This window comes from Hypanus sabinus, chromosome 20, assembly GCF_030144855.1.
Source record: "Hypanus sabinus isolate sHypSab1 chromosome 20, sHypSab1.hap1, whole genome shotgun sequence".
NCBI lineage: Eukaryota > Metazoa > Chordata > Chondrichthyes > Myliobatiformes > Dasyatidae > Hypanus > Hypanus sabinus.
In genome coordinates, this window is record NC_082725.1 from 52,158,491 (window position 1) to 52,171,891 (window position 13,401).

The following is a 13,401-nucleotide window of genomic DNA, read 5'->3' on the forward strand; positions in this document are numbered from 1 at the left end:
TCTGAGTGCATGCCTTTATTTATTTGATATGTAGATGCACAGACAGAGCAGGACCAGCACAACATCGTGGCCTGAAGGGACTATATTGTGTTGTACTGATCTAATACAGTCCAATCCAGCTAACAGCCTGGTGAACCTTTTCTGCACCCTCTCCCAAGTCTCCACATCATTTCTGTAGTGCAGTGTCCAAAACTGCACACAATATTCAAATCCAGGCATACCAAAGTTCTTTGCAGGCCCAGTACAGCTTCCCAACTTTTAATTAAATGCATTTTCCTGATCAATAAAGGCAAGAATGCCATGTACTTTTTTTTAAACCAACCTGTCACTTGTGTTGCTACTTTCAGTGCGCTCAGGATCCCAAGATCCCTCCGTACATTAATACTCCTCAGGGTCCTATCTTCACTGTACATATACTTTTCTCTTGCACATCTCAGTCTTATCTAGATTAAAGATCATTAAGCTGTTGTGGAACATTTGTAACGACAAGTTGGCTGTGTACTTCTCAGTGCAAAAGGAACTAAACTTAAATAATATTTCTAAATTAAAGCCAGGAAATTGCTTGAAATACTCAAGAAAGGTAGAAACAAAATTTTTAGCATAAACTGGTTCTGCAGGTCCACTGACCTTCATTGTTTCTCTCTATGGAAACTGGCAATCTGAACAATCATTTAACTTTTTTTAAAATTGAGATTTCAAGCATATGCTGCTTTTGTTTTTCAATGAATCACTATGAAGGCAGATGCTTGCCTATATTTGTACAAGCATCTATTGCAAATATGCAAGGAAACAATATACAAAATGCCCACACCCATCGTCCCCAATAAGCAAAGTAAACCAGCATATGTAAATAGTATGTAGCATTGTCACTAATCTGCCAAACTCACATCAAATCACAGAATGGCAGCAAGTCACTTAAAGCATAAGGAATCTCATGTGGCTTATAAAGAATAATTAAGAGGCTTTCCTTATAGTAAATTCACAGAAACTAAATTAATGGAAAATCAAGTGCGAACTTTTATTTTAGATATATTTTAACAGTGCAATGTGAACAAAATATAAGTCTTCATAGGTGAGCAATCCTGATATCACAGCACAGTAATATTTCAGATTCTTTAAGAATATGCAATTTTCAAAATATGGAAGATTTTACATTATACAATCAGCTCCACTTAATCAGCAGCACCTGCTTATTGATTTTAATGCAGAAGTTTACACATATTAGACAACATAGTACACATATTACACGACATAGTGGCAGAAGCATGAATTATAATTTTCAGTACAAGACCCAAAATGGAACTTCATACAATCTCTCAATCTACAGATACCAAACCGCAGCATTCAAATAACACCTATGGTAATACTTGAGTAAGGAGGACTTGAGGTTGGATACAAACAGTTTCTGCACATTTTGTTTTGAAAGAAATTTGAATGGAGAATATTTAAACCATGATTCAGAAGCATTTAGATATTGCACAAAAATATGAAGGTTATACATTGTTCCCCTTGATCAAAAGATAAGTTATTTGGTTTGCATATTGACACAACTACATAGTGCAAATCCACATACATTGGTACCTGCCCTGCAGTGCTCCACAGAGCACAGATTCTATACGGCACTCCTGACCAGGGGAAGAAAATTCATAATTTTTATTAAAAAAATAGAATAAAAGAATAATCTTAAGCTTTATCACCTTTACAGGTTATCAGCTGGCTAGTTATAGAACCTTTATAGTCAGGCAGGTTCCAACAGTGAGTGAACCAAGACATGAAACTTTTAAACATGGTCCCGATACCTTCAATCTTAAATGTAAACTCCTATTTCAAAACAAAAATGAAACATTAGTCAGAATATGAGGCTAATTGATAAGAAAGGCTATAATTAACCAATCATTGACTCAGCTCCTATGACACAATGTTTTCTTGTCACATCTGTCGTGGCGAGAGATTGTTTCTGTCCTGATTGAGCAACATAACAAGCACAATGCATTGCACAGACTGCGTATTAGAAATTATGCTCCTCTGTGGCCTCCATGCCATAGGACCTCCTGCACAGCGATGGAAGAATTTCTTTTTAAGTTCACTGTATTTGGCAGCAAAGTTAGATCGACACGGGCTGAGTAACTCAGAGACCCAACTCTGAGATACCATCGCACAAGCAATAGCTGCAGGATCCAATTACAAAGCAACAAGTTCACAAATGCCATTGTAAATTTTGACATCAAGTATTTTATCAACAAGGTTCACACAAAAACCAGGCACAAATCCAGGATAATTTTTGAACAACTGATGGACATTTGAAAAGCAGTTCAACTATGGGATTACAAAATGCTAAAACATTTATGTTCCCACATTCTCATGCAGTAATGTGCACAAGGAAGTGAATCTGTCTAGTAGGTAGTAAAGCTTTCATAATATGCAAACACAATAGTTAATCCCACATTCAGTAATGTTATTTTGATCAAAGGTAACCCCACACTTATATTGTTAATTCCAATCATACACACAGTGTAAGCTAACCACATCCTGGTGAACACAGAATCACTAAACAATTTTCTTACCAACAGCAAACTGCATAAGTCACTTTTACTTCAATCAATTTTAAGGCATTTTCTTTGACCATTTAGAAACAGCCATTAGTTTTCATTGGAATTATTTGGAGTGCAGAAGAGTGAGTATACTTTCAGCTACAGGATAAAAATCATAGGGTCCCTTCTCATGCCTTCAAAGAGATGTGAAATCAATTAAGTTCTGCTGCTATTTCCTCATTGGTCTCTCGTGTATCCCAAATATTTATTCAATTTTCCCTTTTAATGTTACAGACTTCTTCCTGGCAGCCTGTTCCAGTTCAGATATCACTACATGAGAAGGCTTTTTAAGATGCCTCCTGTTCTTTTCAAAGCATTATAACTAGGTAAAAATAGTTAGCTTTGAGAGTGTAGGATAAACTCGCTGGATAGATTATTGGGGGTGAAGAACTAATGCTATGAAGAGAGACTACGAAAGGATGGTATAACCAAAGAGGAGGTAATTTCATGGGGGGGGGGGGTGGAAAATATTCTAAAGGTAATTGGAGTGGTGGATCACAAATGAGCCATTTCCTAGGCTGGGAAGTGTAGATCCAGGGGGTCACATCTCAAAATATGAGGCTGGCCAATAAGGAATGAGATGACAAATACCCAATATCTTCAATCAGTAATGAAATTCTCTGTCCCAGAGCTGTGGACTTCTAGCTACTGAGTATTTTTGAGTTCAGTATCAATATTTGGAATGAAGTAATGAAATCAGAGATCATGTAGTAAAGAGGAAACATGGTAAAGAACCAGACATGTATGATGGAAGGCCAAGCATGTTCAAAGTAACCAGCAGCCCATTCCTAGACCCATTTCTCACAACCTGTGGTTGCGGGCTCTTTTGTGCAATAGAATAGTGTTTGCCTTGCTATACTGTCAAAACTCCTCAGGGATTCTGAAATAGCATCAAATCTGTTCTCAACGTTCTCTGCTGCAAGGACACTAGCTCCTCTAATATACTTATTTAAGTCCCTCATGGCATATTTTTAAATATTTGCATCCTCTCCAAGAACTTAACATCCTTTCTCACTGTGATACCAAACTTGAACACAATACTCCAGCTGCAGACTAACTAAATGTTGTAAAGACTTGCCTTTTTTTTTGTAGTCCAGGCCTTTTATTTCTAACATTAAATATCTTGTGCAACTTTTAAAAAAAATATCCATTTCACTTTATTATGTGCAACATCTTCAAAAATGTGGAATCAGAATAATTTAAGAACTTTAGGCTGCCTGGGCATATTACCATTCAACAGCTTTCCTATTAAAATATTTGCCCACAAACTACATATACTGCAATTTTAAAAAAAATCCAGCTGAATATAAACAGGAACCAAAAGGAGCTATTGTGTTCTTCATAACACTTTAGGGAGCTGAACACAAAGCAAAAGCAAAAGGTTGAGGTAAAATACCAAATACAATACTAACTTCAGTGACACAGAGGTTTGCTATTTGGCTTCTGAATATCCTTTACAGTCACACAAATATATCAATTTATAAGATTAATGCACCATACTTGGTAAATATTGCAATCTGAATTGATTTTCATGACTATTACGAAATAAAACTATTTTGAAAATGCCAATAACTGCAAGATAATATAGCTTAAAAGTGAATGTAGTAGACTAATAATTGAAGTGCAATCCAACCAATTTTGAAAGTACATTTAGCCCATAATTGGAATATTGGAAACAAGAGGGTAGCACCCCCAGGAAACATAGATAACTTCAGTTTTTTCAAAACTAAAGAATGAAAGTTTCTTTTTCGGGTTCTTCTGCACACTTCAATTTTCCAATCTATATTATTTTAATACTGGTGTTTTACAAAATCATAAAACTTTGGGGTAGTTATTGGCTCTTTTATAGTATTGTTTTATCCATTTCATTTTGGAAATGCTACCAGCTCACCACTTAGCACTTCCTTGTCCCTGATTTTACCAAAATTATTAACTCAAAATAAATGAGCTAGAGCTTGCATAAAAGTAGCAGACACAGAGATATAAAACTAACTATCAGCAATATTAATTTCTGGATTCCAAACAATATAACAACAAATAAATCATTTTTGTTAAGAACAATTTATCATAGTGAATGTTAAATGTTAATATTTGCTCCATCTCAGTGTAATATGCACAGCATACAATTAATATGGATTTAATTACCAAATATGGAAAATACACAAAATTTCAATACTATTCCTTATACCGTTTAAGTCTGGTACATATTATACCTAACTTTCAGACTGTGGAATTTTTTCCCCCAACAAAAATGTTCCTTATTCATTTCACTGATTTCCTATGCTATAATTCCACGTTTACTTTAGAAACAGCAGCACCGCTGCAAAAATTGTTTCGCTGGTCATTTTGTAATAGAACAGTTGTATAGCACAGTAAGAGTCTGTTAAACTAACCATGTTCACACCAACTAGCTTACACTCTTCCGAATGAATTCCATCTTCCAGCACTTAGCCTATACCATTCAAATTCTTATCTAAATAGCTCTGAAATGCTGTCAATGACTCTGGTTCCCCACTCTTGCTCCGAATGAAAAAAGGCTCCTCTCAGATCTCACTTACACTTTACCCTTCATTTACATCCTCTTGTTTTATTCACCTCTGATAAGGAGAAGATTCTGATAGCCTATTCTATTTATACCCTACTTAACATTTTACTGCACCACAGTCACATTCCCTCTTAACCTCTGCTCCAGGAAAACCAGAGCTATCCTCTCCAGGAACACACACACACACAAATAGTTCAGGATGAACTCAGAAGGCCAAGCAGAGTCCATGGACAGGACTATGTTTTGGGCTGGAATCCTTCACCAAGACTAAGTCCTCACAATTACAATGCCCCATTCCAGATTCCGTAAGGCTGTCATAGCTGGGGGTGGTAATGGGGACAAGCTTCCACTACCAATTAATTTCACGACACATGCTGGTAATAATAAACCTGATTCTGATGTTCCCAATGGTGTAGGCTTCAAATAGCAACCGAGTCCAGCTCCTGGTCTTCACATGTGGCTTAGCCACTAAGCCCAGTGGGAGCAGTTTTTACTGACAGGAAGAAGGGGCGAAGGCGGATTACTGGCACCTTAAAACCAGTTGCTCTGGGCAGATGGGGCTCATCAGCTACGGTTGGCAGCTCAACTAGAAGGAAAACTCTGATCTCAAACCTCCACTGCCTTGCAGCTTTACCCACTCATGGGGAAGATTTCCAGAGTAAACCCTCAGGGAAAAATCCGGAGCTGGAGTCCCTAAAGCAGTCCTACATTGAGTTCAATGCTGATTGGCAACTCCTGCGATGCTGCTGGTGCCAAACTGTGTCAGTCTCTGCCGTTCCTTTGGGTTCATCAGTTGTGAGGAGAGGGGGAGCTTGCTACATGGGCAATAGCTTCCTCTCCATATCGTACTGCCCAGGCTTGCATATCTAGGTAGGTCGGACACAATATCCATGGTCAGCTCAGACCAACAGAGGCCCTAACCTCACCTCATTCCAGAGGATATGCGGGTTGATCTCCAGAGTTATCACATCTTTTCTATAGTGTGACAAACACACCAGAATGCAGAATCCAGCTGAGATCTGAGCAAAGTGTTTTTTTTTAAGTTGGAGAATAATCTGCCTTTTGCATTTGGTGCTTAAACTAATGAATGACAGAATCGATCATGCCTTCTTGGCCACATTATCTATCTTCATTGCCACCTTCACAAATTTTTGGATCCACACACCATGGCCGCTATGGTCCTCAATACTTCTGAGGACCATGTCCTGGCCTCATCAGTACTTCCAAAATGAATCATTTCACATTTATCAGGATTAAACTCCATCTGTCATTTCTCCATCACATTGATATCACTGACACCACTCTCCACACTGTCAACAGCTCCAAAAATTCTAGCATCATCTGTGAACTTCGAATAAATTAGAATTCAAGGCCCAAGTTGACTCTGGAACTAAGACAAGTACCAATCACATGCTGGAGTCAGCCAAGTACTCACTTAGAAATGGCTCATCAACACTAGTACTGCAATTGCAAATACAATTCCGCTCACTTTTTCTCCAGTGACATTCCATTCTTGTTGAACTGGATACAATACCCATTCTCTTTTTTGTTAAAGCTTTTCACATTACAATTACAGTGACCATAAGTAAAATGCATCACGTTTTATTTTGGCCATGACTAAAGATGAAGACAAGCTGCTCTAAATCTGCGATTTACTCAACATTACTTTCAACACTGTATTGACAACAATATTCACCCTATGTTTTCTGCAGCACATTTGCACTTTTTAAAATTTCAAAAATATCCAAAAATGTTACTGTCTCAATCTGATCCTGCATTATATTCTGCTCACTAATTTCTTTGGTCCTTTGTAATCTACACTGACTTCCAGTCCCCCTCTTGATTTAAAATCCATTCTTAGCTCCCCCCCACCAAATCTCAGAAATATCCTCTCTCACGCAGTTTCAATTCACTTACATAAATCCATGTCCTTCCTGCTCTACCTTATTCTGCCACTCACACTTCCTTTGCCTCACTGATGGTTTAGGGCTTCAACTATCTGCATTTGCACCAGATTTAAATCTCCACCTTTTTGCTTGATGTTTGACACCAATCTGAAAACCCATTTCCAACTAAACCTACTTTGTAATTTACTTATCCTCGGCTCAATACCTATTTTTAATTATTCTTCTGTGAACAGCCTCGAGTTATTTATCAATGTTAAATGGTGTTATTTAAGATATATTAATGTATGTGCTCTTTACCCGTAATGTTTACTTTTAATCAATATTAGTTCTGATTTTCTCAATCACTACAAACACTTCACAGTCAGCACATTCATAAACATTTGGAAGGGGCTTTAAATCAGATCCTTTAGCCTCAGGCCATGTCTGCACTAGACCGGATAAATCCGTAACTGAAGCATTTTCTTTTTGTTTTGACCCTCCGTCCACACTGAAACGGCGTTTTCCTCCCCTGAAAACAGAGCTTTTCTAAAATGCCCTCCAGAGTGTGTAAATTTGAAAAAAGAGATTGGGCAGAGCAGTGTGAACGGGGTAACCAGAGATTTCTAAAAAACGCTGTCATGACGTGCTGGAACAACCTAACAATTTCATAACAACAAGACTGAAGCCAGAAGAGTTAGAAATGTACTCATCAGATACTTTGACCCATAACTTCCTGAATAAATATGTATACTCACTTTGCCGTTTTCTGTCCTTGCTTGTATGAAGGTGGTTTACCTATTTATGCAAGTACTTCTCTGACAATAGATGTGTAACAGCCTAATGTAACATTGTATGGAAATACAAGATAATTCTGATGAAGACATGCTTTATACATTTAACAAGGTGCTTTATTAATGCCAACAGAGTTAGTCAGTTTTTCAATGTTTGTCATAAGCCAGGTCATACTGTCCGTGAACTCCCTGTCGTTTGCCTCCATGTGCACCAGTATTTGTTTTTTTTTTAAGTCCTCCTGTGCAAGAACTAACAGCTGTCCGTCATTTGGCAATTTCCTTTTAAGTTTTTCTAGTCTACAACTGCACAAACGCGGACTTCCACAGCGAGATTCGACAACAAACATGTGTTGCTTGTTTTCTGTAAGTGTGTCCTGCGCATGCCCAGTAGGAGAGATTCATCCAAATAAATACCCGTTTTAATGTGGACGGAGGTATTTTCAAAAACGCTCGGTGTGGACGCCTATCGTTTTTATGCAAAACCAGCGTTTTCAAAATTATCCGGTCTAGTGTGGATGTAGCCTCAGTAACTAGTAGAACTTACTTTAAAAAAAAAAGAATGCCCTGATTCTCTACTAATAAAATATGTCAAGTTACCTATTTACACAAATTCACAACTTTCATTACGATAAGTGTGAAGAATCTCATAACTTAGAGAAAAATAATTTCAATATGTAAGCCACTTATGAACATCCAACACCTTGCACATTGTTCCCTTGTTCGGCAAACTGAGAGTAGTGCCACGGAAGAGAAGGGAAAAGAGAGCGAAAACTCCAGGTTACTTCTCCTCTACATGTTTTTAAAGTAAGTGATTACATAGCAGCACGCGAGTTAGCTGGGAGGCTAATTCCTTCTTTTCATTTATAGATGATGTTCAGCAAAGCAACTAAAAAAAATAATTGGGGATAAAAATATATAACTTCCAATAAAATACAAAGACCAGATGATTACATACATTCTGTAAAGGAAATGTAAATGTAGTTGAGAAACTACTTAATTGATGGATAGGTACAGTCAGTCCTCCGAATCTGCGGATTCAACCAACCGCGGATTGAAAATATTCAGGGGGAAAACATTTCCAGAAAGTTCCAAAAAGCAAAACTTGAATTTGCCACGTGCCGAGCACTATGCTGAATCCATGCGAGTGATGTGTAGGCATACCCTACTGTAGCCTCCTGCCATTTCACAGATCAGTCTCTCTCCAGCACTCGTTGTTTGAACATTGTTTGCCTTGTGTCTTGTGTTGTGAGCGAGATGAAGGAATTTAAGGCAAGTAAGGGATGGCTGGCTAGCTATATAAAGCACTACAGCCTCAAGAACTTAAAGATCACGGCAGAATCGGCATTGGCTGATGCCGAGGCAGCATCAGTGTTTCCAGAGGAGCTACAATGGTTGCATCTGTACTGAACGTGTGTATACAGTATAACAACTATTTACATTGTATTAAGTATTATAAGTAATCTAGAGATGATTTAAAGTATACGGGAGGACGTGCGTAGATAAGGAGTAGATTACTACTCCATTTTATATAAGGGACTTGAGCATCCATGGATTTTGGTATCTGCAGAGGGTCCTGGAAACAATCCCCCGCGGATACTGAAGGACGACCGTAGTTACATATTTTAAGATAAATAAATACTATTTTAATTGTTAGATCATCAAGGATCTCCAGATCACAATGAAGTGGTACTGCAGTTATTGCCTTCAATGTCAAAGAAACACTTGTTGTTTTGAATATGCCACTCTTGTTGAATAGGTACTTCGGACAGAGATAATGTTTTTCGTCTTAACCACCGCTCCAAACATTGTGCCACCAGGGGGTGTTTTTCAGCTTCAAATTTGTTTGCAAATAAGCCGTCGCTCTGAACCAGCCACTCCAGGTCTCCCAACCCATACACACAGATGCCGCGAACATAATGACCTGAGGGAAACAAAACAGATGAGGAAAAGCATCTTAGTTTATGCATTGTGTCAGCAGAGGCATTACAATCATACTGCCTTGGTTTAAAAATTAATCGCTATTGATCCCCAATGGAGAAATCCATCACCCATGAGTGACGCACCAGACAGTAGTAAAAAAGGAAGATCTCTATTTTCTGTATTTTCTATTTCATTGCAAGGAATGAGGACTTTTATAAAAGTCCACCGGTCCTGCTCAAAACTCAAGCTCATTGCAAAGCGATACAAGCTTTTCAAATTTCGTTAGACATGCTGATGATGTGTACAAGAGGCTGCTTGAGAGTCAAAGAAAAAGTGTTAGGCTAGAAACAGGAAATGGCTGAATGCCTGTGTTAGAAACTTCATGATATTCCATATTTTAACCCCTGAAAATGTGCATTGCTTTAAGATTAGTATTGACTGCATGCCAACACCAATACAGGTTTACTGTATACTGTTGCTAGTACATCACATCTTTCAAAAATTCATTGTTAGTTAATGACTGTGAAAGCATAAGCAATGTTAAATTATTTAAAATTTCATTCATACTGTGTGGTCCAGCCCTAGCTTCTCCACAGGCCGTGCCAACGGCGCAGAAGTATTGTGTAGCACTTCAAAGGATTAATGGCGCCTAACGGCAACTCCTTTGCTTGCATCTTCAGAAACAGTTCTATTTCTATCTTTAATATCTCTATTTTTCCCTTTCAGGGTTCTTTTGAAGACCCTGATCAGGAGTTACACACTGACTATGGTTCTTTGTGGGAATGGGACCCGCTCTCAGGGTTTCACGACTGGCCGTTGTTTGGCATGCCAATGACTCGGCTTAAAAGCTCAGCTTGCCTTCAGAGGACCAAGGTCTCATGGCTCTGGAGACGGGCGGATCGAAGGTCAGTGTCTGGGCAGGAGATCGGTTTGTTGTTGGGAGATGGAAGATCTAAGGCTGTGTGGCCAGAGACCAGAGATCTTTGGGTACAGAGCTCGGAAAAAATGACACAACGGACTTTTAACATTGTAAACCAGCAAGTTGTTTGTTATGTCTCTCCTCTTGCTGTGAAACGGAGACATCTCTTTCTCCCCTGAGGGGGAGGGGGGAGAGAGAGAGAGAGAGTGGGGAGAGACTGACCTACCCTGTGGTATGTGGAATGCTGGGTGAACGATTGAACGATGAGGTCTTTGGGGTAACTGCAAGTCTATGTCTTTGCTGTTGAGAGGGAGTGGGGAGAGAGAGGGAGTGGGGGAGGGGGGAGAGTGGGGGAGGGGGGAGAGTGGGGGAGGGGGGAGAGTGGGGGAGGGGGGAGAGTGGGGGAGGGGGGAGAGTGGGGGAGGGGGGAGAGTGGGGGAGGGGGGAGAGTGGGGGAGGGGGGAGAGTGGGGGAGGGGGAGAGTGGGGGAGGGGGAGAGTGGGGGAGGGGGAGAGTGAGGGAGGGGGAGAGTGAGGGAGGGGGAGAGTGAGGGAGTGGGGGAGTGGGGGAGGGGGAGAGAGAAGAGTGGGGGTAGAGTGGGGGAAGGGGAGAGAGAGGAAGTGGGGGTGGGGGGAGAGTGGGGGAGGGGGGAGAGTGGGGGAGGGGGGAGAGTGGGGGAGGGGGGAGAGTGGGGGAGGGGGAGAGTGGGGGTGGGGGAGAGTGGGGGTGGGGGAGAGTGGGGGTGGGGGAGAGTGGGGGTGGGGGAGAGTGGGGGTGGGGGAGAGTGGGGGTGGGGGAGAGTGGGGTGGGGGAGAGTGGGGTGGGGGAGAGTGGGGTGGGGGAGAGTGGGGGAGGGGAGAGAGAGGAAGAGTGGGGGTGGGGGAGTGGGGGAGGGGGAGAGAGAGGAAGAGTGGGGGTGGGGGGAGAGTGGGGGAAGGGGAGAGAGAGGAAGTGGGGGTGGGGGGAGAGTGGGGGAAGGGGAGAGAGAGGAAGAGTGGGGGTGGGGGGAAGAGTGGGAGAGGGGGGAGAGACCGACCTACCCTGTGGTATGTGGAATGCTGGGTGAATGATTGAACGATGAGCTTTTTGGGGTAACTGCAAGTCTATGTCTTTGCTGTTGCTTTGCTCATGCTTGACTGCTTGGTGAAGGGTGCTGAAGCTTTTATTTTGCTGGTGGTGGAAGGGGTGGACAGTTGCTTGCTGCCTCTTACGCACAGGAGGGAACCTGGGGGGAGGGGCTTTGGGGTTCTAACATTTAACTGTCATTCATTCTTTGGGGGCACTCCTCTTTTTTGTGGGTGGTTGTGAAGAATAAGTTTTTCAGGATGTATATCACATACCTTTCTCTAACATTAAATTCACCATTGAAACCTTTGAAACCCTGTATGGCAGTCACCATTACTGACACTGGCTCAATATCCCAGACTCATTCAATTCCATGAGCTTCAAATCTCTAGGTCAATGGCCCAAGAAAGAACATAGAATTGAAAGCAGGTGCAAGCCATATTGCTCCATCATTTCATAAGGTCACATCAGATGTAGGGTATATACACGATGGTGTATAGAAAAATATTCAGCAACCAGTCTTTAACCCTGAACATAAACACCCATCCAAAGCCCAATTACATTCCTCTGAAACATCGCTATATCATCACAATACACACAAAGAGATCTTATATTTTGGCTCTTTACCCACATCATTGAGAGAGAAGAAACAGTGCCAATTCCTGCACTGCCTCCTCCTAGAAAGAGGCCAATCTTCAGTCTACACTAATCCATATAAGAATATTGCCTCCAATCCTGTTTGCTTGAATTTTGCATAATGACCTCTTGTGCATCAGATCATCTATGACCCTATGAAACAGCAAAAAGGTCTTGAGCTACCAAGTGGTCTGGTTCTGCTCCTGCTCGTAGTTCGTGTCTTTCTTTGTAATTTGTACCTTATCTAACGAAAGTCAGAATGCATCACATCCATGGATTTGTTCTGATCCACTCTGTCAGTTACAGTGCCACAACATTTTAACAGATCTTTCCAGAGTGCTTTCTTTTCATAAATTAAATTGGAGCTAGAGGTAGTTCCAGTAATGGTAAATTTGATACTACCACATCAGCTACCATCCTGTTCACCAGGGTCTTTTCAGGGAAGGAACTCCACATCCTCTGCCACATGCCACAAGGCTCTCTCATTTGACATTTTGCTCACCTCTCATGTATTGAAAAAATCTCAGCTTCATGACAAACTCAATTGTCATTATTCATGCAATTCGTCACATTCATTTCAGTGGGTTTGGTTAAAGATCATGGCAAAATGTAGTCTGCTGTTGCAGTCTGGCAGTTAACACTAAATATAACATTCATGTTTTCCAGATGTCCGTGTGCATGTGCTAGAATCTGAAGTTGAAACACATCTTATTAAAATAAGATGCAATAAGCTTATCTGAAGGTAGGCAAATCTACAGACTTCATTAAATCGTTATTTGTGAAGCTTGTTTCAACAAGCTCTCTTTATACATGAAGATAGATACTTATGTTAGAGGAGCGCCACCTAGTGATGAGGTAAAATAGTCTGTGGCCACCTTATGAGGTACCTCCTGTACCAAATAAAGTGGCCACTGAGCTTATGCTCACGGTCTTCTGCTGCTGTAGTCCATCCACGTCAAGGTTCCATTCAGGTGTCCTCCAGCACACCACACTGTTGTAACGTTCTGATGTTTGGTCTGAACAACTTGGCCATGTCTGTATGCTTTTA

The 13,401-nt window shown here is 40.7% G+C and overlaps 1 protein-coding gene across 3 annotated transcripts in view; it reads right to left on the reverse strand.

The window, feature by feature from the left end:
* Positions 1 to 13,401, reverse strand: part of LOC132378533 (N-acetyllactosaminide beta-1,6-N-acetylglucosaminyl-transferase-like) — a 68,997-nt gene that overhangs the window by 10,197 nt on the left and 45,399 nt on the right. The window contains exon 3 of one of the 3 annotated variants that reach the window (XM_059945502.1): positions 998 to 9,734. The exons of the other annotated variants lie outside the window; for them this stretch is intronic. Coding sequence (XP_059801485.1) covers positions 9,487 to 9,734 — 248 coding nt within the window. The 3' untranslated portion in view covers positions 998 to 9,486. Of the gene's footprint in view, positions 1 to 997; positions 9,735 to 13,401 lie in introns of those variants that run through there. 3 annotated transcript variants of the gene reach the window in all.